The sequence below is a fragment of the Macrobrachium nipponense genome, chromosome 4, assembly GCF_015104395.2.
Source record: "Macrobrachium nipponense isolate FS-2020 chromosome 4, ASM1510439v2, whole genome shotgun sequence".
NCBI lineage: Eukaryota > Metazoa > Arthropoda > Malacostraca > Decapoda > Palaemonidae > Macrobrachium > Macrobrachium nipponense.
Window position 1 is genome coordinate 134,892,690 of NC_061100.1, and position 27,788 is coordinate 134,920,477.

The following is a 27,788-nucleotide window of genomic DNA, read 5'->3' on the forward strand; positions in this document are numbered from 1 at the left end:
GTGCTGTGCTAATTTCGGGATTTATCCTATTCTTCACCATGGAACGCTCTGCAATTGCAACGGCTAAGTTAAGTAACTCATAAGTAATGTTTTACCACATTTTTATCTTCCGGGTACCAGTATTTTCCTCCTAATAGGTCATATACGGTTTCCCGGTTGTCTCGTGGTGGCGCCATGCTGCCTCGTTAAGAATTCCCGGTCCTCCATACTGGGACTTCTTATACTTATGGGCTTACTATGTTACGTTCATTGTCTTTTACATCGAGTTTTAGCTAGTTTAGCCCCCCTACCATCTCTCTTAGTTTGGTATTTAGGGCTATTATTATTTTTCCCGCCCAGCATCCCGGCTCTTGCTCTTCATCGGCTATCGCTGGCTCCGAGTAGGCTTCTGTTTCTTGGAACAGTCTGCCTCCTCCTGGGCTTCTTTCTCTTTTACTAAAAGTGTCTTTTCCATCTTTTCGATGTATATATATTACATTTAGGGTGTTAGGCTAGCCTAGGTGCATGTTCCTTGTATTGGTACAGCCTGGTTCACGTGGGGCCCCTCCCACGGTTGTGTTGCTCGGCGGCCTAGGCCACTTGCGGTCACGTGTTCCATCGCACCTTACCCTGCCCCTGCCCTCCCTACCTGGTATAGGGAGGGGCTGGGGGACCCCTTGGTTGCCATGACAACCTCAGTCGCCTTCTCTCTCCCTCTCTGAGGTGGCCAGGGGTTCCTCCCAGCGGGGGGTATAGGGCGACCACTCATGAGGTACCGGGTCTCCGAGCGGGTAGTCGGTGAGGCGGGGAGGAGTAGGCCATCCCCCCCCCCCTCTCTCTCTCCCGCCGTGTTACGCCGAGACCTTCCTCCCCCCTCCCCAGTTGCTCAGCCACCTTACCTCGCTATAACGGAAAGGTAGCCTTGCCGTCGCAGCCGGGGCACCTTTGGTTATAGATTACTGGCTCCGCCAGCGGGCGGGGTGGGGACTACTAGTGGTCGGTTGCTTGCCTACTATATCCTTACATCTCTCTCCCCCCGCTACCGGAAGGGAGCTTGCTTCTTACCCGTGCACTCTTCTAGTAGACGGGTGGGGAAAGGTTTGTTATTATTGTTATTTTAAGGATATACCCTAATTTTACAATGAATTGTTTAATTTTATTATTTGTATATCTACCATCCCCGCCATTTTCCGTCGTGGTTTCCAATTACCACCACTCCTGGTTGGTTTCTTTTTGTGTCCCCGCCATCAGCGGAGCTATAGCCTAGGACACCCAACCAACCTTGTTACCACACGTATTATGGCGGGGCTCTGGTTTAATCTAACTTTATCGCTCCCTGGCACCAGCGGAGCAACTGTTAGGCTGTAAGTTGTTTTCCTGATACTCATGTATCTTTCCACTTACAGGCTACCAACTGTCAGGTCCCGGCGTGCAACGCGACGTTGTACGACCCCTGCGGCCACGATGAGTGCAGGTCTCACGCCCCTTGTGCCACGTCATTTAATGAGATGATCGTCTGGCACCCAGAAGCCTGCGCCATCTGCTACGACCTAGTCGGTCAGCTGGGAGATGGGGTAAGTCCATTATAGGCTTCCTTATCATTTTACTAACAACTCTTAGTCATAAGTTTGTTAACCCCGTTCCGCCATTAGAAGCTCATCTCGCCCTTTCTTTCAGGCTACTGGTGTGAGGGAGGTCGCCCTCGCCACCCTGAAAGCGTGGGTGGGCGGCTTCGGGAAGAACGCCGCCAAAGGCCAGCCGTACGTCCTGGACAAGAAGCTGGCCGTCCAGATCTTCCCTGCGGGCAAGTCAACTGGGTATGTTGACCCCTTGTCCGCAGCCCCTCTGATAGCCTCCATCCAGCAAGATCTCCAGCAATCCTTTGGGGTCGTAGCTTCCCAGGAGTCGGTCCCGGACGTCGCTGCCCTGGACCTAAACATCGAGCCCATGGCGGTAGGGACAGAGGATTTGTTGGTTGAGGTAGGTGTGTCGGGCGCCCAAGGTCTTTCCTTGGGTGCTCCTGGATCTTCTCCTGTCCCTTCTTCAGAGCGCTTCTTTCCAAGGCTTTGTGGATCTGAGATCCCTACCCGCCCTCCCGCTCTCTCTGTACCCCCAAAGGTGAAGGGACAGAGAGAACCGAAGACTCTAGCTAAGACAACTTCTAGGAAGTCGTCTTCGTCTTCTTCGGCTAGGAAGTCTTCGACTTCCTACGCCGACGCGGTGAAAGCCAAGCCGAGTTCTTCTCACTCGAAGAGCTCTAGAAGCAAGGCTTCTAAGGAGAAGGCTCGCGCTCCGCCGAGCCAATGCCTTCTCCTGCCTCCACCGCTTCCACTCCGGCAACCGCGCCTGGTGGGAGGAGCAGGAACCTAGCACCTTTGATCCCACTGCTTTCTCAGCAGTGGTGATGCAACAGGTGGGCGAGTTGTTGGCTCGCAAGTCTCCGCCTGGGGACGAGATTCGAGCAGATGTTCGCACAATTGTCGAGCACGATCTGTCTCAATCAGGCCAGTCCATACAAGATCTCTCTAACAGGGTTAGAGAGAATGAGGACCGAGTAGCTGGGCTTTCTCAGGTCCCTCTTCCAGTCTCCCCAGTGCCAAGCACTGGCATTCTTCAACTCCCGCCATACGACTCTCTGCCAGCTTTCTCCATGGAGAATCCATGGAGAGTAGCTGCCTACGCTCCTTTTAAGGATGGGATGATCTCTATCCCGGAGTGTGGAACTCGGAGGATTGAGGACTTCGAGTTTTACCCTCCGGGTCTGACGCAGACTTTCATCGGTTTATGCTAGGCTGCTGTAACGGCTCTTACTAGGGAAGACAAGATCTCTAGAGAGTCTGTTCTATACAGTAGGGAATCATGCCCAGCGGGTTAATGGGTTCACTGCCTTGAGGACTGGGAGTGCACGAACACTAAGCTCCAGGCCTATAAGAGTCCTTTTACTATTTTCGCGACGGAAGAGGAGGCTTCTCTTCCGTTCGCCACGAAAATAGTAGAGAAGACCCTTCAGGCAGTCCTCAAGGATGAGCCCATGCCACAGTTAAGGGAGGCGGAGTCTACTTCTCCGCTCTTCCCGGCTTTCGGAGATAATTGGTGGGAGAATGAACTTGCCAGCTACGTTCACGCTTGGTAAGCTCAAACCGGACTGCGCCATGGACCAGTTCGGCGAGTAAGCTGCCAAGGCTGCCTGATTCCCTGATTCAGGCAGAGTTCGACGCGCGAACCAGGTTTGGCAGGTCCCTCAATTCTCTTTAATAACGGAAATGGCTGCTCCTCTCATATGCACGGAACCGCTTTTTAAGATCTTGGCAAAAAATCCCAGTTTCAGACGGTCCTAACAGATGCTTTCGACTTCTTCCAAGCTAGGAGGAATTGCCGAAAGCACGTTCTGCAAGAGTGTACTATTAGGCACGAGCCTAATAGACTCTTGGCTTCTAGCATGTGGGGAGCGGATCTCTTCCCAGAGTCCGCTGTTAATGAAGTGCACCACGAGCTGCTAGGCTCAACCAGAGCCTTAGAGCTAGGTGGGTATTTCGTCAAAGAGGAAACAAGAATCCGTCCCCACTGCTGGTAAGAAACCAAAGAAGGCTGGTAAGATGTTCCAGCCGTATCAGAAACACCAGCAACAGCAGCAATTTGTGCAGGCCGTCCCGGTTACCCAACAGGGACAACCTGCTAGTTCGAAACAGAACCAGCCCATCCTCCTGTTGTCTCCTCAATCACAGCCGTCGACCTCCTACGAATCTCGCCGGCCTTTAACCCTACATTTGAGGCTCAAGGCTACAAACAACCGAGAGGGTAGGGTCGAGAGGATTACTTTCGCCAGGCGTGGTCGCAGGAAGGGCGACAAGGAGCAGGCAGTTCAGAGGAGGGCGTGGTGGTCAACCCGCCCATCAACAATGAGCTCCCCAGGTAGGAGGGAGGCTGTTCCTCTTCCGCCACAGGTGGGGGTTCAGCAATTGGGCACAGAGCATAGTGTCCAAGGGATTGGGTTGGAGTTGGATCAAAGATCCGCCTCCAATCAAATCATTCCACCAAATACCATCAGAGGAATTGACAGATTACGCGGAGGAACTCCTTCAGAAAGGAGCTATTGCGAGAGTCAAGCATCTAAAATTTCAAGGTCGCTTATTCAGCGTGCCAAAGAAAGGCTCAACAAAAAGAAGGGTAATCTTAGACTTGTCAAAGCTAAACTCTTTTCATTCGTTGCGACAAGTTCAAGATGCTTACCCTCTCGCAAGTAAGGACCTTACTTCCGCGTGGAGCCGTCACATGCTCCATCGATCTTACAGACGCATACTATCATATCCCTATAGCCAGGCACTTCCGCCCATTCCTAGGATTCAGGCTAGGAAATCAGACATTCTCATTCAAAGTGATGCCCTTCGGTCTGATGTAGCCCCAGGGTATTCACGAAAATAGCAGAAGTGGTTGTACAGCAATTGAGAACTCAGGGAATCATGGTAGCAGCATACCTCGACGATTGGTTGATCTGGGCACCAACCGTCGAGGAATGTCTCGAAGCCACCAAAAAGGTAGTTCACTTTCTGGAACATCTGGGGTTCCAGATAAACAAAACGAAATCCAGACTTACCCCGGAGTCTCGTTTTCAGTGGCTGGGAATCCAATGGGATTTGTCTTCCCACAATCTGTCAATTCCAGTGGCCAACAAACGGAAGGAAATAGCAAAATCTGTCAGGCAATTTCTCAAATGCAAACAAACATCAAGGAGAAACCAGGAGAGAATCCTAGGGTCCCTTCAGTTTGCTTCGGTAACAGATATCCTCCTGAAAGCAAGGCTAAAAGATTTAAATCGAATTTGGCGATCGAGAGCAAACACCAAATCTCGAGACAAGTTGTCAGTAATCCCACAGATCCTCCGCAATCAACTCCGTCCATGGTCAAAAGTAAAAGAACTTAGCCAGAAGGTACCCTTCAATATCCCCTTCCAGTGTTAACCATTCACACGGATGCCTCCCTGTCCGGGTGGGGGGGATACTCTCAGTTCAAACAGGTTCAGGGGACTTGGTCAGTTCAATTTCGCCAGCTTCACATAAACGTTCTGGAAGCAATGGCAGTATTTCTTACCTTGAAGAGACTGCTTCCCCCGAAGAAGTCTCATCTAAGGCTAGTTTTGGACAGTGCAGTGGTAGTTCATTGCATCAACAGAGGAGGGTCCAAATCCAAGCATGTGAATCATGTCATGATAGCCATCTTTGCCCTAGCAAACAAACACAAATGGCATCTGTCTGCCACTCACCTGGCAGGGGTAAGAAATGTGAATAGCAGACGCTCTGTCCCGGTCAGTTCCTCTGGAATCAGAATGGTCTCTAGACGACGGGTCATTCCAGTGGATAAGCCTGAGAGTCCCAGGTCTCCAAGTGGATCTCTTCGCCTCACAAGCGAGAGCCAACCACAAGCTCCCTTGCTATGTGGCCCCCAACCTGGACCCTCTGGCTTATGCCACGGACGCCTGTCGTTGGATTGGAATCAGTGGAGGAAAATTTATGTTTTTCCTCCAGTGAATCTTCTCTTGAAAGTCCTAAGCAAACTAAGGTCTTTCAAAGGGATAGTAGCTCTGATTGCACCGGACTGGCCCAAGAGCAACTGGTATCCTCTTCTTCTGGAATTGGGCCTCCGACCTCAACGGATCCCCAATCCCAAGCTATCACAATCAGTACAAATGAGGACTGTGTTCGCTTCCTCAGGAATTCTCCAGACCCTAACTTTATGGACTTCATGAAGTTTGCGGCTAATAAAGATGCTAATATTGATCCACAGAATATTCTCTTCCTAGAATCAGATAAGAGAGAGTCAACATTAGACAATATGACTCAGCTGTTAAAAAATTAGCATCTTTCTTGAAAGAATCGAACACTACAACCATGACAGTTAATCTAGCTATATCCTTTTTCAGATCCTGTTTGAAAAAGGTTTAGCAGCTAGCACTATTACCACTCATAAATCGGCTTTGAAGAAGATCTTTCAAGTAGGTTTTCAGATAGATCTGACTGAATCTTATTTCACGTCTATCCCTAAAGCCTGTGCTAGACTTAGACCCTTATCAAAGGCTTACTTGCAGTTTCGTGGTTCTTAAATGATGTCCTCAAACTAGCTTCAGATACTGACAACTCGTCTTGTAACATTCATAATGCTCCTGAGAAAGACATTATTCTTATTAAGCCTAGCTTCAGGAGCTAGAATTTCAGAACTGTCGGCTCTATCCAGGGATGCGGGTCATGTGGAATTCCTCCCATCAGGAGAAGTTCTACTTGCTCCGGATCGTAGCTTTTTTAACCAAAAAATGAGGATCCTCTTGCAAGGTGGGCCCTTGGAAAGTTATCCCACTTCCCCAGGATCCTTCTCTCTGCCCAGTATCAACTCTTAGAGCCTTTCTATCTCGTACTTCATCAAGATCCTCAGGTGCTCTCTTCATGAGAGAAAAAGGTGGTACTTGTTGTCAGTAAAAGGTATTAGGCAACAAATCCTTTACTTCATTAAACAAGCCAATCCTGATTCATTCCCAAAAGCACATGATATCAGGGAGTAGCCACCTCAATTAATTACTTTCAAACATATGAACTTTGAGGATCTTAAAAAGTATACTGGATGGAAATCCCCGACAGTCTTTAAACGTCATTATCTAAAGTCCTTGGAATCTTTAAAAATTTTCAGCAGTAGCAGCGGGAAACATTGTTTCCCCTGATACTGTAGAGTAGTCGTAGTATAGATCCAGGTCTCCTTTCTACCTACATCAGTCCAACATGCCTGACCCTATCGCCATGCTACTCGGTATATCCTAGCCTTAGCCGCTGAATCATATAGTGGATTGTCCCTTATTTTTTTGCTAGGGACATCCACACTTGTACTGATGGTGTACTTCAGTGTACCTACCCTTTATTGCTAGGGTAGGACACAATGTGTTTGTATATTTTGTAAATATTTTCAAGTAAATTCCTTTTGTTTTATATTACACTGCATCATTGTAATTTACTGTGATTACTGTTTTTAAGTACTTTAAATTACTAACGTTCTGTTATTTTACTGTTTAGTATAAGTTAGTTTAAGTACTTAGTTTGTATGCTGTAATTGATTTACTTATATTATATCCATCATTTTACAACTGCTTTTCGTTTTGTTCCTTTTTTTCCCATCTTGTCTGTTTCTCTGGTACTCTTTCATAGGCCGACACGAGCTGAGCCCAGAAAAGGGATTTTGACGAAGGAAAAATCTATTTCTGGGTGATTGGCTCGTGTCGCCCTATGAAACCACCCTATATGTTTTCCCCCCCCATGCAGCACAAGATGTTTTTTAGATTAAGGATGTCTGCTAGGGGCGCTGCTGTCCGTGGCGTCCTCTAGTAGTAGTAGTAGCGGCTGCATCGCCTTTGGTATCAGCTCTCTCTTAAGGGGATTCTGATTGGAAGTTCTAATTGGTGAATGTCTCGTGGTAGTGATTCCCACTCGCCCCTATTACCATACCGACACTTCTTTTTAAGAGTGAGCGAGTCAGTTTTACTGACATTTTCTTAATTTTGTTTTTCTCTGGTAATTTTAGATTAATTTTACCTAGAAAGAATGATATTAAGGATCCTTTCATAGGGCGACACGAGCCAATCACCCAGAAATAGATTTTTCCTTCGTCAAAATCCCTTTTTTATAATAGAATAAGGTTTTGTATGTGCTTATCCAGTAAATATATGATCAGCTCTGATGGATATTATGCATAAAACAGAATGAAGTGCTTAGCTAAGTCATTCCTAGTACGTATTGCCATTGGGGGATGGCACTATATCTATACCTACATTGAGCAATCATAGCGCTATCCATGAAATTTGAATTAGGCTGCCATACGTGGAAACTAATAGCTATATAATTACTGGGTAAGTATATACAAAACCTTATTTTATTATGGAAATATCATTTTTCAAGAAAACAGAAATTGTTCCAATTTCATTTAAAAAATGGGTTAAAATACAAAACAAATTAAATATTGTGTAGATGTGAATTTTGAATAGTATTTTAGTAGTAATGGCTTTACATCCTCTGCTGACAGTGCCATGACTTTGGTCGTTGGGTATATAATAATTAAGTTTTCCATTATGTTTTTCCCTGTGTAATAAGAAAAAAAGAAGCCATAGATGCATAAAAAAATTAAGCCATAGATACATCACCATCATTATTATCATGCATTTATAGATATCAATATGTTTTAATCAGAATTTTCCTGTATAGCCCATTTTCCAGTAACTTTTACTGTTTATATGGTGAAAACAGCAAAAGATTATTTAAATAATAGTTTTTATGCAAAGTTGTTTTTTGTTACCCTTTTAGAAATGATAGTTGACTTCCTTCTTCTGAATAGAAGTTATGTTTTTCAGACATCCTCCATTTGCCCTTAGTCGACGTGGTTGGGGTGAATTTAAAGTGCAGATCGTACTGAATTTTAAAGACACTAGGAACAAGAAAGTACAGCTTCTTCATCCTTTGGTATTAAGTAGACCAGATGATCCTCTGGCTCTTACTGGACTTTGGAGACTAGGTAAGTTGTGTTGCTATTATGCATGTATAAATGATACTAAATTTTTTGCTTCTTTTAGTCTTATGTAGTCATTGAATTTAGAATAACGACTCATAAATACTGATGACATGAGGGGAGCTGACATTGAGTAAGCCAGTTTTTGAGCAGAATCTTATCGATATATGTAGCTAATCCTGCAGTCATTACATCTCTAGGAAGTCCATTTATGGTAGGAGTAACAGCAATGAAGCTGCTTTCTGTGATGTCAAGCACGCAACATCTGGTTGTTGTGGCTTCCAAATTTTATTATTCCTATGCTCTTGCTTCTTCATGATTTTTATTTATCAAACACATTTCCCCATTTAATTTCTTATCTGTGCTGTGGTAATGGTCTCTGCCTTTTCCTCAGAGTTAATATTCATTGATGAGTATTTTACCTTCTGTGATTGTGTAAGCGCTTTTTTGCTGCTGCTACCAGCCATTGTAAGTACACCTGCTTGCCTCTGAGCTGCTGCTGTGCAGCAGTAATGGCTACATGATATGAAGTGAAAATTTGTAAAATGTTTTGGGGAATTACAATTATTTTATGAGAATTACAGCTTTTATATACTAATGCCTGATATCCCATTTTTGATAAGCTGTAAAGTCTAATGGTATATTCAGCATTCTTTCATTTCACTGGGAGCCGGCAGAAAAATGAATTGAAGCTCTCTGCCAGATTGTTCCCTCTCTAAGACCTGGTAGTGGGCGGGGCATTTCAGCTACACCATAACCGAAACTAGCGCTACCGTAGATTTTCAATTGCTGGGCTGCCATAGGTAGGAGCTCTTAGCTATATAAATATACTGGGTAAGTTTTACATACAAAAACCTACTCTCTATCATTAATTTCCTCCAGAATTGTATCTTTTTCAGCAGCTTCTTCTATAGTTTCAAAGATAAAGAATATGAGGCAGTATTCATCAGCAGAAATTAGTTTGGCCGCACAATCCCACAGAAGTGACTGACTAAATCTGAGACCTTCTAACTCAAAGACTGCAACTAGCACTATGGTCTTAACTGCACTCACAATGTCCGTCACACCAAAAATGCCCTGGACACTTGGCAGGAGGCTGCATTTCAATTCAGCCAATTTCAAATTGCATACTTGTGCTGATAGGAGAGAGAAATCCTGCAGCACATTCATATTGTCTCTCATTCAGGGCCTGTACAAACTTTTTGTTGTGATCAAACACCCTTCCTTCTTATCAGGTAAGTCAGCTGCTCATCATTTCATGGCAGACAAGGGACCTTTAAGCATGCTAGGTTTGCTAGTTAACCTTTGCTTGGACTTGCTGATGGTTCACCTTCAACTTCTTATATGTGGTGTCTAATTTTATTCCACATGTTCACTTTCTCTCCCAGTCAGTGGCAGGCCCAGTCTTGAGCCTCATTCCTTGGTTCCCCTGCTTGGTGATAACTATGACTTTAAGGTCCTATCCTATGGTTCAAATTTCTACCTTCCAGATTCTAACTGCCAAAAATGAGGAAAACCTATAGAGAAGGGTTGGAGAGTGGCAGGAGTCTTTAGAGAGGGGTGGCTTAAAGGTGAATGCGAATAAAACAGAGGTTGTGGTGAGCAGTAGGGAGGACAGGGGCAGAATAGCAATGCAATAAAGAGGAGGCTCGATTATAAAACAGGTGGAAAAGTTTAAATACTTTCTTCTTCTGCTCCTGTGTCACTAACTCTTGGACATGAAGGATGCATATTTTCACATCCATGTCCCCAGATTCCAGAAAGTTTCTCCGCTTTGTTTTTCAAGGAAAGGTTTTCAAATTCGGGGCGTTACGCTTTAGCCTGTCGACAATGCTGCAGGTCTTCACTCACAAACGGGCTCTGCTGGCAAAATGGCTTCATCTTTTGGGAATAACCATCTCGTTTTATTTGGATGACTGGCTACCCAGAGCTCAGTCGAAGGACAAATGCGCGGAGGACCTGTCAAAATTGCTCCTTCTTATGAAAAAACTAGGTACTATTTTGATTAACACTGAGAAGTCTGAGATCATTCCCACTCTACAGATTCTTTATTTGGGAATGATTCTGGGCTCTTGGAGTTTTCTGGCTTTTCTTGCCCCTAAAAGAGTAAATTCTTGTCTCCTTTCTGTCAGACGGTTCCTGTCCCTTCATGAATGCTTGGCGGCTCTGGATGAGCCTCTGGGAACACTGGTCTCAGTTGAAAAGTTTCTGAAGCTAGGGAGGCTCCACATGAGGCTACTACAATTCTTTCTAAAAGTGAATTGGAGCAAGAAAACTTCACAGGATTCATATGTGTTTCCGATAATGTCAGAAATCAAACAAGACATTTAGTGGTAGTCGTCAGAAGAAAGACCTCAAGAAGAGAAGTCTCTCCTCCTGTTGAACCCAGACCTAGAATTGTAATCTGATGCCTCAAACCTCGGTTGGGGAACTCATCTGGGGAACAGGGAAAACGGTAATGATCCATTCTGACAATTCGACGGGGGAACACATTCCTTTTCCCTTTTTCAAGTGACTCAGAACTTCTCCTTTTTGGCAGAAAGGAATCAGATGTCATTGCTGACTTGGTTCATCCAAGGGAGGGTGAATGTCTTCGCGGATGGTCTAAGTCACCAGAATCAGGTCCTTCCAACGGAGTGGACTTTGGATCAACTAGTGTGCGAGGACCTTTGGAGACTGTAGGGTCGACCTTCCGTAGACCTCTTTGTGACTTCGAAAAACTACAGACTTCCAAGATTCTGTTCTCCAATCCTGGAATCTCTCGCCTGGAGGACGGATACGATTTTGCAAGACTGAATTGGAAAGAAGGGTTCCCAGACTTGGTGCATCTGTTAGTCGACTTCCTTAGGCACCTACCTCAACAACCGTGTCCTCTCAGACAGTCACATTTTCAGAGGTGCTATTTTGGATTGTCCGCTCTGGCTCTGACAGGGTACAGACTGTCTAGTGCTTCATTAGTTTTGTACATGAACTTCCCTGCCAGATATATACTTAGCTTAGGTCTCTGACGTCACGACAGAAAATTCAAAACTCGCGGCACACGCTACAGGTAGGTCAGGTGATCTACCTTACCCGCCGCTGGGAGGCGGGTGTAAGAACCAGTCCCCCTTTCTTGTCAGATTATTTTCTGTCGCCGGCTGGACAACACCTGTTGTTCAGTCCTTACGATAGTTAAAATTCGTTCTCGTTGCCGACGATTTGGATTTTGGTGAAGTACCCTTTGTTTGTTGGCTTGGCATACGCTTTTTGGACTGTTTTTTTGGATTTTTCTTTTGGATTTCTCTTACATATCTATAATCATGGATGATTCTGAAGTTAAGAAACCTAGTTTATTTAGGGTTTGTTCAGAGAAGGAATGTAAAGTTAGGCTGCCTAAAGCTGCATTAAATCCTCACTCGGTATGTGAGTCGTGTAGAGGGAATGAATGCTCTTTTATTAACCCTTGCAAAGAGTGTGAGAATTTGGATGAGGATGGTTGGAAGGCTCTCTCTTCTTATGTGAGAAAGTTAGAGAAGGATAGGGTGCGCAAGGCTTCTTCAAAGAGTTCTAGTAGATCGAGGGTGAGTGAAGTTGACGCTGAGAATCCTGTAGTAGAAGTAGTTCCTTTCTCCAGTTTCAGCCCCTGCGCCCAGCTTTGAACCCGAAGATTCGTTTTCGGAAGTTGCTTCTGGGAGAGCCTCGATCAGGAGTAAGGAGAGCCTCGCTCGCTCTCGACAAGGTAAGAGTGATGATAGTGCAAGTGATCAGTGCAGTGCCCCTAGTGCAGTGGAGGGTGCGTCTGACCGGCTCACTAACGCTTCCAGGCCTAGACCTCTTCCAGACTCCCAGACCCAGTGGAGGAGGAAAGTCGAAGCCGCAGGAAGGTTAGGGAGAACCCCCACCGGTCAGGCGTCCCCTCGGCAGTTCCTGTTGCTCGTTCCCAGGCTGCCTTGGATCGAACCAAGAAGGAGTTATTGCGCCAGTGCTTCTCGTCATCTTCGTCGCCTTCTCCTCAGCGTAGATGGAGCGCATCGGAGTCGTCTCGCCCTCTCAAGAGGCCCTGGAAGGATCCTTGCGCCCTTCCTTCCAGCCCCGAATCCTTCGCGGAAGAGCCAGAAGTGGAACGCAAGAGAACCAAACCAAGATTTCGTCCGGTTTACGCTTCTCTGTTCGCTCTCGGACTTCGTCCCTGTAGAGGAGTTTAAGAGATCTCCTGCGCGTATCCTGGCGGGTCTGCAGGCGCAGATTGCGGCTTTAGCGGAGTCTATTGCCGGGACTTCTCATCGTCGGAAGGACGCCTCACTTCCGGTGAAGAAGTCTAAGAACGTTCCTTCGGCTAAATCTCCTTTGGCTAGAAGAGCTTTTGAGCCTGTTAGTAGGAGGTCAGAAGTGCAGGCTGGAGCTCGGGATCTTTCTCCGAGTAGGCTCTCCTCTCTTCCCAGCAAGAGTTGTGAGCATGTTAGGCGTAAGGAGGAGCCAGGCAGGCTCTCTCCTCAGGATTTCCGCTCCTCTTCAGTTAGGCGTCAAGAGCTTGACAGACGTCAAGAGCCTCGTTTTCGTCAGGAGCGAAGGAAGAGTTCTTCGCCTGGTGGCCACTCTCCTTTTGACGGACGCTCGGAGCCTAGTAGGCATCAAGAGCCTAGTAGGCGCCAAGAGCCTAGTAGGCGCCAAGAGCCTAGTAGGCGCCAAGAGCCTGGTAGGCGGCAACGGAAGTTTTCTCCTCCGTTAGATCACTCCCGATTGGATAGGCGCTCAGAGCCTTGTAAGCGCCGCGCTTCTGACAGGGATTCATCTGTGGATGTTTTCTCTCCCCGTGGCAGGCGTCTAGAGCCTGGCAGGCGTATTGAGGATGGCAGGCGCCAAGAGCCTAGCAGGCGCAGAGAGCCTGATAGGCGCTCTCCCTTATCCAGACGCTCTTCTGTGGAGTTAGAATCTGTTTCCGACAGACGGGCCTCCACTTGTAGGCGCTCTCCTAGTAGGCGCTCCCCAAGTAGGCGCTCTCCTAGCAGGCGCTCAACAAGTAGGCTCTCTCCTGGGAGGCGCTCTCAAAGTAGGCGCTCTCCTAGTAGGCGCTCTCCAACTAGGCGCTCTCCAACTAGGCGCTCTCCTAGTAGGCTCTCTCCTGGGAGGCGCTCTCAAAGTAGGCGCTCTCCTGGTAGGCGCTCTCCTGGTAGGCGCTCCCCGTGTAAGCGCTCTCCCGGTGGTTTTTCTCCCAGTAGGCGCTCGCCTAGTAGGCGCTCTCCGAACAGGCGCTCTCCAAGGATTAGCTCTCCTCCGGGCAGTAGAGCTTCTAGACGTCATTCTTCGGAAGAATTTGTTGCTGATTCGGAGGAAGATTTGCCCAAGGATGCTTCGGTTTCTTCGTATAAGAGACTTACAGACCTCCTCTTGCAAGATTTTGGGGAGTCTCTTTCGGCCGTTGCTCCTCCGTCTCCTCCGTCCTTATTTTCAACGACCAATACGGCTAAGAAGTCTTCAGTCGTTAAGATGAAGCCTACAGTGTCTATGAAGAAGGCTATGAAGAACTTTGACGACTGGTTACTTTCAAAAGAAGAGAAGGGCAAGACAGTTTTTTCTTTTCCCCCGTCCAAGCTGACGGGTAAGATGGGGTTCTGGTACGAGTCAGGAGAGCCCTTGGGTCTAACTCTTCCCTCTTCTGCAGACTCGGACTTCTCTTCGTTGGTCGATTCCGCACGTCGCTCGGCGCTGAATTCTGCGAAGACGACGTGGGGTATGAGCGAGTTGGATCACCTTCTGAAGGGAATGTTCCGAGTCTTAGAAGTTTTTAACTTTCTTGACTGGACCCTGGGAGTGTTGGCTAAGAGGACTCAAGAACAAGACACTCTTTCGCCTGAAGACCTTCACGCAGTTCTGTCTTGCATGGACAAGGCAGTGAGAGACGGTTCCGGGGAAATTGCTTCACTTTTTGGTGCAGGAGTGGTAAAGAAGAGGGCCGTTTTCTGCTCTTTTCTTACCAAGGCGGTTTCGCACGCACAGAGAGCTTCCTTGCTGTATTCACAGCTTTCCCCGCAACTCTTCCCCAAGAAGACTATTAACGATATCTCCAGCTCGTTATCAGCAAAAGCGACGCAGGATATGCTAGCTCGCTCGGCTAGAATTCCGAAACCTTCGTTTCAGCAGAAGACGAAGAAAGAGGCTCAAAGTAGGCAAGAACCCTTTCGAGGAGGACCTTCGTCTCGCTCTTCTTCCTCCAGAGGTTCGAGACCACCTAGAAGAGGAAGGACCTTCTCCCGGTCTATTAGGGCCAAGAAATAGTTCGGGTGTCCTCCAGACAACTGTGGGTGCCAGACTTCTGAACTTTGCAGATGTCTGGGCACGAAAGGGGGCGGACAACTGGTCCCTCGCGATCATCAAGATGGGATACCTCATTCCCTTTATTTCGAGACCACCCTTGACCACCACTCCAAGGGCACTGGTGGCCAAATACAAAGACCCACTAATGAATCAAGCCCTCCGCTCTAGCGGTAGAGCTGATGTTAGAGAAAGAGGCAATAGAAATGGTTCAGGACCCTCTTTTCAGCGGGGTTCTACAACCATCTGTTCCTAGTTCCCAAGAACTCAGGAGGATGGAGACCGGTTCTGGACGTAAGCGCCCTGAATGTCTTTGTGAAGAAGAGGAAGTTCGCTATGGAGACGACGTCATCAGTCTTAGCAGCTCTTCGTCCCGGGGACTGGATGGTGTCGCTGGACCTTCAGGACGCTTACTTCCATGTGCCAATCCATCCTTCTTCTCGCAAATATCTCAGATTCATGTGGGGAGGGAACGTTTTTCAGTTCAGGGCCCTATGCTTCGGCCTTTCCACGGCCCCCCAAGTATTCACAGGACTGATGAAGAACGTTGCCCAGTGGCTTCATCTCGAGGGAGTGAGGATTTCCCTCTACTTGGACGATTGGCTTATCAGGGCCAAATCCAAGGAGAAATGTCTGGAGGACTTACGAGTGACGTTGGATCTAGCAGCTTCTCTGGGTTTGCTAGTGAATTTCGAGAAGTCACAGCTAATCCCCAGTCAAGAGCGTATCTATCTGGGGATTCTGATGGCTTCTCAGGTTTTTCGGGCGTATCCGTCCCCAGAGAGGATAACCCGAGGTTTGGAGAAGGTAGCAATCTTTCTAGAGAAAGATGTATGCACAGCGAGGGAGTGGATGAGTCTGTTGGGGACACTCTCCTCGCTGGAGCAATTCGTTTCTCTAGGAAGGTTGCACCTCAGACCCCTACAGTTCTTCCTGACGAGGAACTGGGATCGGAAATATCAAGGTCTGGACTTTGCGTTCAAGATTTCGCAAGAGATAAAGGAGGATCTACGTTGGTGGCTAGACCCTCTATTGTTCAAGGAAGGCCTTTCCTTGCAGGTTCGGAACCCCAACCTAGTGTTGTATGCAGACGCTTCGGACAAAGGTTGGGGAGCTACTCTCGGGTCGAGAGAAGTGTCAGGCACCTGGATGGGGGATCAGGTGTCCTGGCACATCAACAAGAAGGAGCTAACAGCGATTTGGTTAGCTCTCAAGACCTTCGAACCCCTCGTAAAAGGGAAATATGTTCAGATCAACTCCGACAACACTACAGCCCTGGCTTACATTCGGAAACAGGGGGGGGACTCACTCTTTCTCCCTGTACGAGACAGCGAGATCGCTCCTCTTGTGGTCAGAGAAAGGAACATAAGGCTTCTCACCAGGTTCGTACAGGGAGAAAGAAATGTCAGAGCGGATCTGCTAAGCAGAAGGAATCAAGTCCTTCCCTCAGAGTGGACTCTGCACGCGGACGTATGCAGGAGCTGTGGAGGACGTGGGGCAGGCCCCATCTCGATCTATTTGCGACCTCCAGGAATGCGCGGATAGATCTATACTGCTCCCCTATTGCAGACCCAAGAGCAGTGGCAATAGATGCATTCCTGATGGATTGGAGGAATCTGGATCTTTACGCGTTCCCGCCTTTCAAGATTATAGGGGAAACGTTAAGGAAATTCGCAGCGTCAGAGGGAACAAGGATACGTTGATAGCTCCGTTCTGGCCCGCCCACGACTGGTTCACAGAGGTACTGGAATGGCTGGTGGATGTCCCAAGATCCCTACCTCTAAGAGTCGATCTGCTCAAACAGCCCCACTTCGACAGGTTTCACAAAAACCTCCCCGCTCTCAGTCTGACTGGATTCAGACTATCAAGAGTCTCGTCAGAGCTAAGGGCTTTTCGGCAAAGTCTGCAAGGGCTATTGCCAATGCACGTAGACCTTCCAAATCTAGAGTCTACCAGTCGAAGTGGGATGTTTTCGACGCTGGTGCAGGACTCATAAAGTTTCCTCCTCCAGTACCTCTGTGACTCAGATTGCAGATTTCCTTATCTTCCTGAGGGAAAAATGCGGGTTGGTTGTCTCCACCATCAAGGGATACAGGAGCATGCTTTCCTCAGTTTTTCGTCATAGAGGATTAAACATATCTGAGGACAAGGACCTCCATGATTTAATCAGATCGTTTGAAACGGTTAAAAGAACCTCCTCCTTAGTGCCTAGCTGGAATCTTGATGTCGTGCTGCTCTTCCTGAGGTCCTCAAGGTTCGAACCTCCCCATGCTGCTTCGTTCAGAGACCTTTCGATGAAGACTCTTTTTCTCTGTGCGTTGAGCGTCAGCGAAGAGGGTCAGCGAGCTGCAGGCTCTAGAAGGTGAGGTAGGTTTCCAAGGAGGCTCCGCGGTTTGCTCTTTTCTTCCGGCTTTCCTAGCCAAGAATGAAAACCCTTCTTCGCCGTGGCCCAGGAGCTTCGAAATCAAAAGCTTATCCTCCTTAGTCGGGACAGAAGAGGAGAGATCTCTTTGCCCGGTCAGAAGCCTGAAATATTATCTTCAGAGGAAGAAAAGACTTGCCGCTAATGAGAGCAATCTCTGGTGCTCTGTAAGGGACCCCAGTAGGCCCTTATCTAAAAATGCACTCTCATTCTTTATCAGGAATATTATTAGAGAAGCACACACTTCTTGCAATCAGCAACAGTTTAACCTTCTGAAAGTCAAGGCGCACGAAGTACGGGCCATCGCGACGTCTTTGGCTTTCAAGAAGAATTTGTCATTACAAAACCTTATGAAGGCCACTTTTTGGAGGTGTGAATCAGTCTTCTCTAATCACTACCTAAGGGACGTATCGATTACGTATGATAAGTGTTTTGGGCTAGGCCCTTACGTATCGGCGGATTCAGTGCTGGGGCAGGGAGCTGAAACACATCCTTTTTAATCCTTTTTCCCTGTTAGTTTTAAGTTTGAGTTTTTTGGTTGTACGAAGGAGGTTGCAGGAGGCAGCTCCTTCTTTCGTATACTAATGTTAGTATTTGGTTAGGTGATCGGTTGTGCTTGAGGCTCCTTGCAATTGGTAGTGATAGGCTCTGGCATGTAAGCGGGTTGATCCCCATTGACCAGATCCTGCTTGGATTCTGCCAAGTAAGTGGACTCAGTTCCCATTGGTAGACCCAAAGAGTTCTTCAGCCATAGGTCACGCCCTCGCTGAGACTCTTTAGGCAACGCAGACAATATGACAGTAACTATCAAGTCTTCTGCCTAAATCAGTAAGAACCAGAGGTTTATATTATGTATTCCTTTAACATGTGTTGTCCCCACTTTCTAAGTAAGTATGTGTCTCTTTCCCTCCACCAAGGGTGTCAATCAGCTAAGTATATATCTGGCAGGGAAGTTCATGTACAAAAATGATATTGTTAGTATACAATAAAGTTTTGTACATACTTACTGGCAGATATATACGATTGATGGCCCGCCCAGCCTCCCCTCAGGAGACAGGTGGAAGAAAATAACCTGACAAGAAAGGGGGACTGGTTCTTACACCCGCCTCCCAGCGGCGGGTAAGGTAGATCACCTGACCTACCTGTAGCGTGTGCCGCGAGTTTTGAATTTTCTGTCGTGACGTCAGAGACCTAAGCTAAGTATATATCTGCCAGGTAAGTATGTACAAAACTTTATTGTATACTAACAATATCATATTGAAAGTCAACAGATTGTATTCCATTAATGTAACGCAAATACAAAGTGGACGTCTTTCAAATGTTGCCATTCATGTGATTATAGGGGTTATGATGAAACAAACAAATCAAACCGTAGAGACACTCTCTAGCTAGGGGTTATGATGAAACAAACAAATCAAACCGTAGAGACACTCTCTAGCAAAGTCCTTCACCAGGAAGTGTGATAAATGGAGTCAGTGAGCATTGAACTATTTAAGGTTATTGGCTATGAAGGTTGTTGCCTCAAATTTCTGGGCATTAGAATTTATGAATTTAAAGGTACTGTATATGTCAAACTAATTTGTTATGGAATAAGTATTGTAAACTTCAAATTTGTTATTTACTTTTGCTTGCTGTATTACTTTGTAAGTCCTTCAAATGTTACTCTTTTCAGGTAAAGAAAATTGGTATGATGTCTGGGTCTATGAGTTATCATCATTAGGAGAATCAAAGGACATCTGTGAAGAGTTGACTTTGAAAGATGAGGAAATCCCTGCTAAGCTGGAGAGAGAACTCAAGAGTGGTACAGTATCATCTAGGGTTGACCAAAATATAACAGTATATCATGGTGGAGAAATATCTCCAGTTATAACCAGTGCTAGTGTAAAACTGGTAAAGGAAGAAAATGTTACTACAGACAAGTACATGATTGTTGAAAACTGTAAAAGTACAATTAGTGGTGTCAGTGAAAAGACAAATGTAGTTGAAAATGACTCTCCAAATAAATTAATCAATATCAAGAGAGAAAATAAGTGTGACTTGGTACCTAGTATTCAGAATGTTAATGACAGTGTAGTGAAATCTGAAAGTGTTAATCCAGACAGTCATGCTGTACCAGTTAAAGAGACATCAACATCCAAACCTTCTGCTAGTAATGGCATTCAAAGTAAGATGTGTAAAATTCATGTCCGACAGCCTGATGGCAGGCTTGTCCCATATTTCATTCCTGCTCATATGTATTCTTTGGCAGTAAAGATTGCAAACATGAGATCTAATGATACCAGTATGATTAAAGCTGAGACTGGTGAAGGAGAGCATAGTGTCCCAAAATCCTCTCCTCAGGCAGAAGTTGCTGTGAATCATGTCGTGCATGATGCATCTGGAAACATTTCAAAAACTGTTAGTCTCCTTGCAGTACCAGAAAGTGGCACAAACAAGAATGCCAGGGACTTGGCTGGGAGAAGTCAAACAGATGAAACTGCAGGCAAGAATAGCGTTACTTATACCAGTACATTAACAGCAAGTAAAGTTGAAGCTCCTTCTCTTGTGGTGAAGACAGTTGATGCTGATGTAAGGAATAATCAGAGTACTGCAGTTAAGATTCTAAATTTTTCTCATAAGAATGTTACAAAAGTAAGTCCAGTACCTGATAGGGATTCATCTGTAATTAATGCTCAAAAACTAACCCATACAGTGCAGTCAAAACCAGTACTTATGAAATCTGGGAATCTATCCCAAAGTGCCTTGTTGCAGCTGTTATCTAAAGTTGGAATTAAAGATGGTAATACTAATGTCAAGCAGCAATTGTTATCAAAGAGTGGTATTAAAGGTATTAATCTTGCATCACTACAAAAAGCACAAGGACAGTTAATTACAGCTAAAGTTCCACAAGGTACTAAATGTAATATTCAAATCATGCCAGTTAAGATCTTACAGGATAAGCAGAAACCCAAATCACAGGAAGGGGTTTTATCAAATGCATCACTTTCAGCAAGGTTAACGTCTCAGTTAGGCCAACCATCAAATCTAAAGTTAGTTACTAATGATGGTCAGTTGATATCATCAGGAAGTTTACCAAAAGGAACAATAATCAGTGCTTCCACAAAGGGAAATGCAACCATTAAGCCATCTCCTATGAAAAACACCATTTTTACTGTTCGTACATCAGATTTAAAGGGGATGACTGCAAATTTGAAAGACAGAGCAAGTATTTTGACGTCAGATGGAAGAATTTTAGCAAAGCTATCAACAGGAGTGCAAGGTGTATCCTCTCAAGGAAGTAATGTTGCATCAAAAATAAGTGTTGTGCAGTGTAGTAGCACAACAGGAAAAGGAAAGCAAGTTCAGATATCACCGCTTGTTATTGGAAGATTAAGTGATAATAAAGTGAAGAATTTGCAGACTTCAGTGTTGCCTTCTGAAAATGACCACGTGCCACTAGCAGGTGTAACAGTCCTTACCAGTGATAGTTTAGTCACACCTGTAGCATCAACAAAGATTCATGCTTTTAAACCTAAGAATGTAGCATCTGTGTCTGCTAAAATTGTAAAAACTTTTCCTGATAAGTATACGAGTATTCTGCCCTTGAAATGTGATGGAGGTGCAAATGCAGTTTTTTCAGAAATGTGTGATCGTCCTAGTGAAGTGGCAAATAATATACTGGGAGAGCAAGAATTAGGGGATCAGGATTTGTGGGAAGAAAAGGCAAGGTATGTTAATTCATCAGAAAGTGTTGTAATGTGAATAATTTTTGCATTTTTATTTACTTAGTTGCTAAAAATTTAATAGATTAAAATTCTTCATACAAACCCATTACCTACTTAACCCTTTCATACACTCATATCATCACAGACATTTCGGTCCCTCTTAGAATAAAATAAAACAGCAATCAACATCTCACTCAACAGTATTTTCAGTGGTTGGAAGTCACTAATATATGCTTTGTGGCCAATCGTCTTTCTCCAGCTAAACTCAGGCCAGATTTAGGACAGATCTATGAAGGTTCCTGGCCCAGATCTTTGGCCAGTTACAGTTGTTCCGGTACGATATACAAACCATCGGTCCTTTTACAATAGGAAGGTAACTAGCGGCAGCTGGACGGTTGTAAGCTTCGAACAAGGGAGTTCGGTAGTTAACTGCTTGTCCGACAGTGCGCGCAGCGCGACTGGGAGGTGAAGAACCCCTCTTGCTTTCGGCCGTGTGGTGTGAGGACGTGTTCGCCATTGCTCTCTGCCCGCTTTATCGTCGTATGCTTTGGATATTATTGTGTTTTCTCCAACTGGTTTGTTTGTGTGTGAAAGTGAAAATTGTAGGTACATCTTTCTTTTCATTTTCATATTATTATTATTATGGATCAAGGAATGGAGCTATCCCCGCGCCCCCCCATCAACCGATGGTTTGTATATCGTATATCGTACCGGAACAAATGACAATTTGTCGAAAATTGCATTTTTCCTAACTATACAAACCTGAGGTCCTTTTGCATATAGTCCCACCTCATGCCACCCCTCACTCTGCGTTTTTTCCAGGGTCTAAAGCAAAAGTGATTCTTCACCCCCCAGTCGCGCCGCGCGCGCACTGTCGGACAAGCAGTTAACTACCGAACTCCCTTGTTCGAAGCTTACGACCGTCCAGCTGCCGCTAGTTACCTTCCTATTGTAAAAGGACCTCAGGTTTGTATAGTTAGGAAAAATGCAATTTTCGACAAATTGTCATTTTGCATCTGTGGTGGACCCAGTTCTCCAAGTGCGACTCAAGAAATGAACAGTCTAGCTCTCATACTCACCTGCCAGGAAAGGCTTTGAGGTTAATTCCAGTGGCTAACAGTGGATTACGCAGTTTTTAGTGCAGCAAATGATCTTTGATCTTGCTTATTGCCAGCTTTACAGTTAGGGAAAAACAAAAAACTGAGAAATAGAAGGGTGTGAGTTGCACATACCAATAACTAGGGTACACATTGGGATGAAATGGATCAACTTGGTTACAAGTATGTGGCCATCATAAGTTGTCAAGAGACAAACTCAGTGGGTTTTTTAGTCAGATTCACTTATTTTAATATCTTCACAAATAAAGGAAAAATGTTCAATTTCCTGCCAAGAAATAAGGGTATGTAGGCATGCAGCTATGCTGTTTAGTATCAAAATTATTGTTATGTATGATATAGTAATTGGGTTTTACAAGTGTGCGACCTTGACATCTGGCTAAGAGACGAGCTCTGTGGCTGTTATTCTGTAGTGGAGTACTACTTTAAAAACAGTAATCTGTAGATTTAGGATATAGTATTATGAGGAAAATTAGCATATACAATATATGTAACTTATATTGTAGTACTATATTTTTTATGTAATATTTGTAAACAAAATTGTTTGTGAAATTCATTTATTTTAACAGATTTTATTTAATAAGTTAATGTTTGATTGATGAAACTAATACATTATTGTAAATTTCAGTTAGTTTAATGAAAATAGCCCCTACCAGAAATGATTTTCCTGGATCTTGCTAAGAAAGAATTTTATTTTAACTGGGATTTCCGGTAATGCAGTGCCCCTAGGGTGCATGAATACACTTGATAGGTTATATCCAATGATCAGTAGATCCAAGAAGAAAAAATGAAAAAAATTAATTTAACTGGTGAGTCCTGTGCTTCACAAATCTTTTAATATTTCTTATATTGAAATTTAGACAGGGAGTTATGAGGGAAAGGCACTTAGATTAAAGACAAACAATGTGGATATACACCTAGGGGAAAAATTGCAAGTAGTGGTTGTAATTTTGTGAGAGAAGGAATTGTTAGGCTATAACATTATAAGCTAGAATTATACATATAGTACTGAATACAGCAAACTATAGAATTTATAACTTAGTAATAAAAACTTCTGATTTATTGTAATTTAGCAAGGGAGCTAAAGCCAAAGAGAAGTGAGAAACAAAATCCATTAGCCTAACAATGATGCTGTGCCCAAGAGGGATGCCCCAGTTTTGGTGGATGATGTAGATGCCTGCTAACTTGTACTCCTATCTGCTGGGGTTAGACAAGATTTTCCTGTGTTCCTAGGGTAAGGTTTCCAGGTCCAAAACTCACTCTTGGCTCATGCTTCCTATAGACCTTTGATTTCCTGTGCCAGACTGTATAGGAGATGACAGGATTCATTCTTTCCTTGTTCATGATCATGGCTGGGAAAAGACATCTTTGCCTTGAGAAGGAACTTGCCAGTCAGTTCTGAGAAACAGTCCTCCTACCTAAGGAAGACGTCTATCTATAAAAGGCAATGGTTTTAATTTTTACAGGAACACAAATAAAATTTCAATGATAGTTTGTACTTTTATAGATATACAAACCAGAGTTATAATCACACATCAGCCATCCCTGCATATTCCTTCATGCTGAAATTGAATAAAAAGAAGTAGTATGTGGTTTCATTAATAACTGTTGCCAGCTCACTCTAGCACTTCTCTAGGTAGTGGCATTGATTTGTATGCCTGGAAAAATACTAATCATCTTGAAAACTTTGTAAGTTAAATTGTTTTTCTGTTAAATAGGTGTGGAGGCACAAGAAAATGTGTATGAAGCCTAAGAATTCTTTAAACTTGTGTATTGTTTATTTATAGATACTCTGTACAATTAAACTAATGTGGGGACTGTTTCCAAATATTTGTAAGCAAAACAAAGAATATGCCTGTATTCATTTAGTCTTTTTGTATAGTTTAGTTAGAGCAAATGTGCATTTGTTTAAAGAACTTACGAAATTGTAAAGATAACATAATCATGTAGCTAAATATAACAGATTTATATCTCATCTTTTCAGGAAATTAGTAGCCATTTCAAAGTCCTGCAGTTCAGCAGAATCATGTGTATCATTGTGGGTCCATGCTCTTCCTCTGGTATCATCTTCTACAACTAGATCTATGAAATCATTATTTCCTTACCGTGCGACTTCACATGAGAATTTCTTGAACTGGCCTCTCGGCAAACAAAGAGCCTCTGAAGTAAGGAATTTATCCTTTTTATTTGTGATAATTTTTTGCTTCTGTGTTAGATAGTGCATGTTTTCTCTTTATTATAAGTTTCTTGGTGTCAAATGCGCTGTGATAGAAAAGTCATACAAGATATTGAATCATAGGAAAGTATGCTTCATGGATCTGTAGTAAGGTATTCCACCATTTGAGTAACTCGTTGACAACTAATGTAATAAGGCTGCTAGTAGCATTACTTGAAATAAAGATCTCATGTTTCTGTAAGTGCTGGTGTATTTAAGCCACAAGTACATGAAATGATAGACAACTGTCTTCAGACAAGCCTTATTTTGCTTACCAAGAATTAAAGGAAGTATTGAATTTACGTAATGGTTTTGCTCAGAATTTATAGGAACTTATGCAGTAAGAATCAATATGATTATACTGAGAAAAGGTTAAAGGATATTGCCTGGGGTATATCTAAGACACACAGGCTGGTTTTATGTAAAAGGAAAGGCTCTTATAGAAAAACTTAATTTTTTAATAAAAAATTTAGTAGATCAGTTTTTACAGCAACACATTTTTGATAGCATAGCTCTGATTTTCCTCAAAAGTGGTTACCCCTCTGGTTCTGTGATGGGCTCCAAAAGATAGACCAACTAGTAATATCAAGAAGCCTGTTATAGCTGGTCTAGGTCAGAATAGCACCTGTTGGTTTGTTGATGGAGTAGACATGGACTCAAGGCAGGGGGTTGGCCATACCCTGCCATGATATGCAACTAACTGCCTTGAAAATTCAGTACATAGTCTTAAGTTTTCTACAAAATAGTAAATTTCACTTGCTTTGTGCTAAATTATGAATCATGTTGCGACCTTGAGACTGGTTAGAACATTGGCAACGAAGAAATACTTGAAATAAGAGTTCAGAATTCATGTACTGGAAATCTGTTAAAATCTTCAGGTATTACTGTATTTCACTACCTTCACTTGTATAGAAAATAAAAACTGCTGTACACACGCTGCAGATGCATTTTCTCTTGACCAAAGTGTGAAAATTGGTCAGTTACTGTCCGATATTAAAGTGAAAAATTGAGAAGACTCAATAAAAGATAAACTCAGATGATGCAGCCCGCCTTTTTGAAGAGACATGTTTAAGAGAAAGTCTACTCCTTTTTTATTATGATTATTATTTAACTTTTGTAGATAAAATAATGGAGAAAGAGCGTTGCAGATGGGTTGGACATGTCCTTCACACAACCCCTGGGAGAATAGTACACAAGTGTCATTGGAACCCTTGTGAGCACCAGAGGAGTTGGAAGACCCAGATCTACTTGGATGAGCACTGTAAGAATGTAGAATAGAGATAAATGGACATTTGTGGAAAATAATGCAAAAGTGAGAAACAAGTGGCAGGATTGTAGAGGCCCTTTGCACAATGGAGTGTTAGAAGCTATGATAATGAATCTTCAAATCTTGAGGAAGATGGCAAGAAGTAATGGTGTCCTGTATTAAGCGGTTTAATGCCTTGACACTTTCTTCTCTTACTAAGGGTGATCAAATGTCATACTGTTGAATGACCACAGAAGGATCAGTTGGATATAACATGGATAAACAAGCCTTGGTGCCTTCATTTGGACATGTTCTCGGTTTTTCACAATTTATAGTTTTTGAATTGGGAGCTTTCAGGATTTATTCACTTCTGTATATGGTAAGTATACCCTCTACTATGTCTTAGTTATGATATCGGTACGACCTACAAATGTATAATCTTTTTATTTTTATTATATTCCTAGGATTTTGATTCCACATCTGTGACTCCTTGTCCAACCCAAAGAGTCTCCATTTTGAAGACCTTTTGTTCCGATCAATAACTTGGAGTTATTTGCAGGTGTTTAATCATGCCTCATTAATTACAGTTTTTGCTTATGTAATTGATGTGTTTGTGACCAATTTTGTAAGTTTATTATTTTTTTTTTTTTACCCATTTTGCACAAGTCTCTCTTCCCACCCATATCGTTTTATGCTGCCACAGTCAAGATTATATGAGAAGGAAGGTTCATATCTACCTATAACTTATGGCTGAGGCAACACATGCATTGCGGCCAACCAGCCAGCAGTTGATCACTTAATTATTTTTTATAAATTGTCTCTAATTTGTGAAGATTAGGGATAAGAAGGACATACATGATGGGTTTGTTTATTTTAAAATCAATTTGTATTAAAAAAACTATTTTGTTTCATGTGAATAATTTAATTCTAAATTATTACAGTTTCAAAGAGGTCGTGAAGTCCGAAGATGGTTAGAAAAGTGTGAGGTTGATGGCAAAAACAGATGGACAGTTCGTAAAATTGTTGGCTGGGCCAGAAGATATGGTTATACTCCTATACCATACAGGGAATTGCTTCCTACGGGTTTGTATATTAAAGATGAAAATCTTATGCACTGTTTTCATACAAGTTAATACTACTATATTTAGGTTACTGCAGTTTTAGTGGTATTTGCATTTCCATTTAGGTAGATTTCAGTTACTTTTATATATATATATATAGAGGTAATATGAAGTGGAAGATAGGATAGGATAAAAGATTAGTTTAACCAGACCTCTGAGCCTGACAAAGGCTCTTTTCAAGCTGGTTTTGAAGTGAAAGAAATTCTCAATATATATGCTAGCAAGACAGTACATCTGACATGTATCTGTAAGTGGAGTCCTACAATCATGAGCGACAGGTCAATTATCTTGCAGGAGCCCCGTTTCCCTTTTCGCTGTCTCAGCTGCAAAAAAGTTTAAATTTTAAGAAAGGTAGTTGAGAGATGGGGAAAAGAATAGTTGGGCTCCTGCAAAATACTCAGATTTGTAAAATATATATCCTACATGTTTTCATAAAAACCCATCAATCATTCTCACTGGGTCATATCATAGGTTTTGTAAATGAGACTTATCTAGCAATTATAAAGCTATTAGTTTCCTCGTGGAAACTAATAGCTATATAATTACAGCTGTACCTTGACCTACAGTTTAATTCGTTTTGTGGCTGAGCTTGTAGCTCAATTTGCTGGCACATCAAGTCAATCTTCCCCATTGAAAATACTTAAAATTACCTTAATCCGTTCTAACCCTGAAAATGCCACCCCATATTTTTGTTTCATGTTATTAAATAAGGAAAATACATTTCTTAATAACAAATATTGTATAGCAACATAATAGAAAGAGTATGTAAAGATATGATAAGTTTTTATGCATGACACTTACCTGGCAGGTATATATATAGCTTATCCTCTTGACGCACTGGCAGAATTTCAAAACTCGCGGCAACCGCTAGTACACTGGTAGTTCAGGTGATGGCCACCCCGTTCCCGTGGCGCTGGTACTTGGAACTATTCCCGTTTTCCTCAGATTTTCTCTGCCAGCCGAACCGGCAACATCGTTGTTGGTTCTCTGTTAGAATTTCCTGCTCTTTGACTGACTTTTTGGATATTGGTATCGTATTCACGAAGTTAGAGTGGCAATCGCATTTTGTTTGGATTTTGGTTTAGTATGTCTGATTCAGGAAGTATGTTTAGAGTTTGTGTGAAAGAAGGGTGTAAGGTGAGACTGCCGAAATCATCGGT

General features: G+C 43.6%; 1 protein-coding gene across 4 annotated transcripts in view; it reads left to right on the top strand.

The window, feature by feature from the left end:
• Nucleotides 1–27,788, top strand: part of LOC135211204 (uncharacterized) — a 180,539-nt gene that overhangs the window by 135,339 nt on the left and 17,412 nt on the right. For all 4 annotated transcript variants that reach the window (XM_064244434.1, XM_064244432.1, XM_064244433.1 and 1 more), the window contains 4 exons: nt 8,360–8,520; nt 18,900–20,934; nt 24,031–24,211; nt 26,449–26,590. In XM_064244434.1, coding sequence (XP_064100504.1) covers nt 8,360–8,520; nt 18,900–20,934; nt 24,031–24,211; nt 26,449–26,590 — 2,519 coding nt within the window. The remainder of the gene's footprint in view (nt 1–8,359; nt 8,521–18,899; nt 20,935–24,030; nt 24,212–26,448; nt 26,591–27,788) is intronic.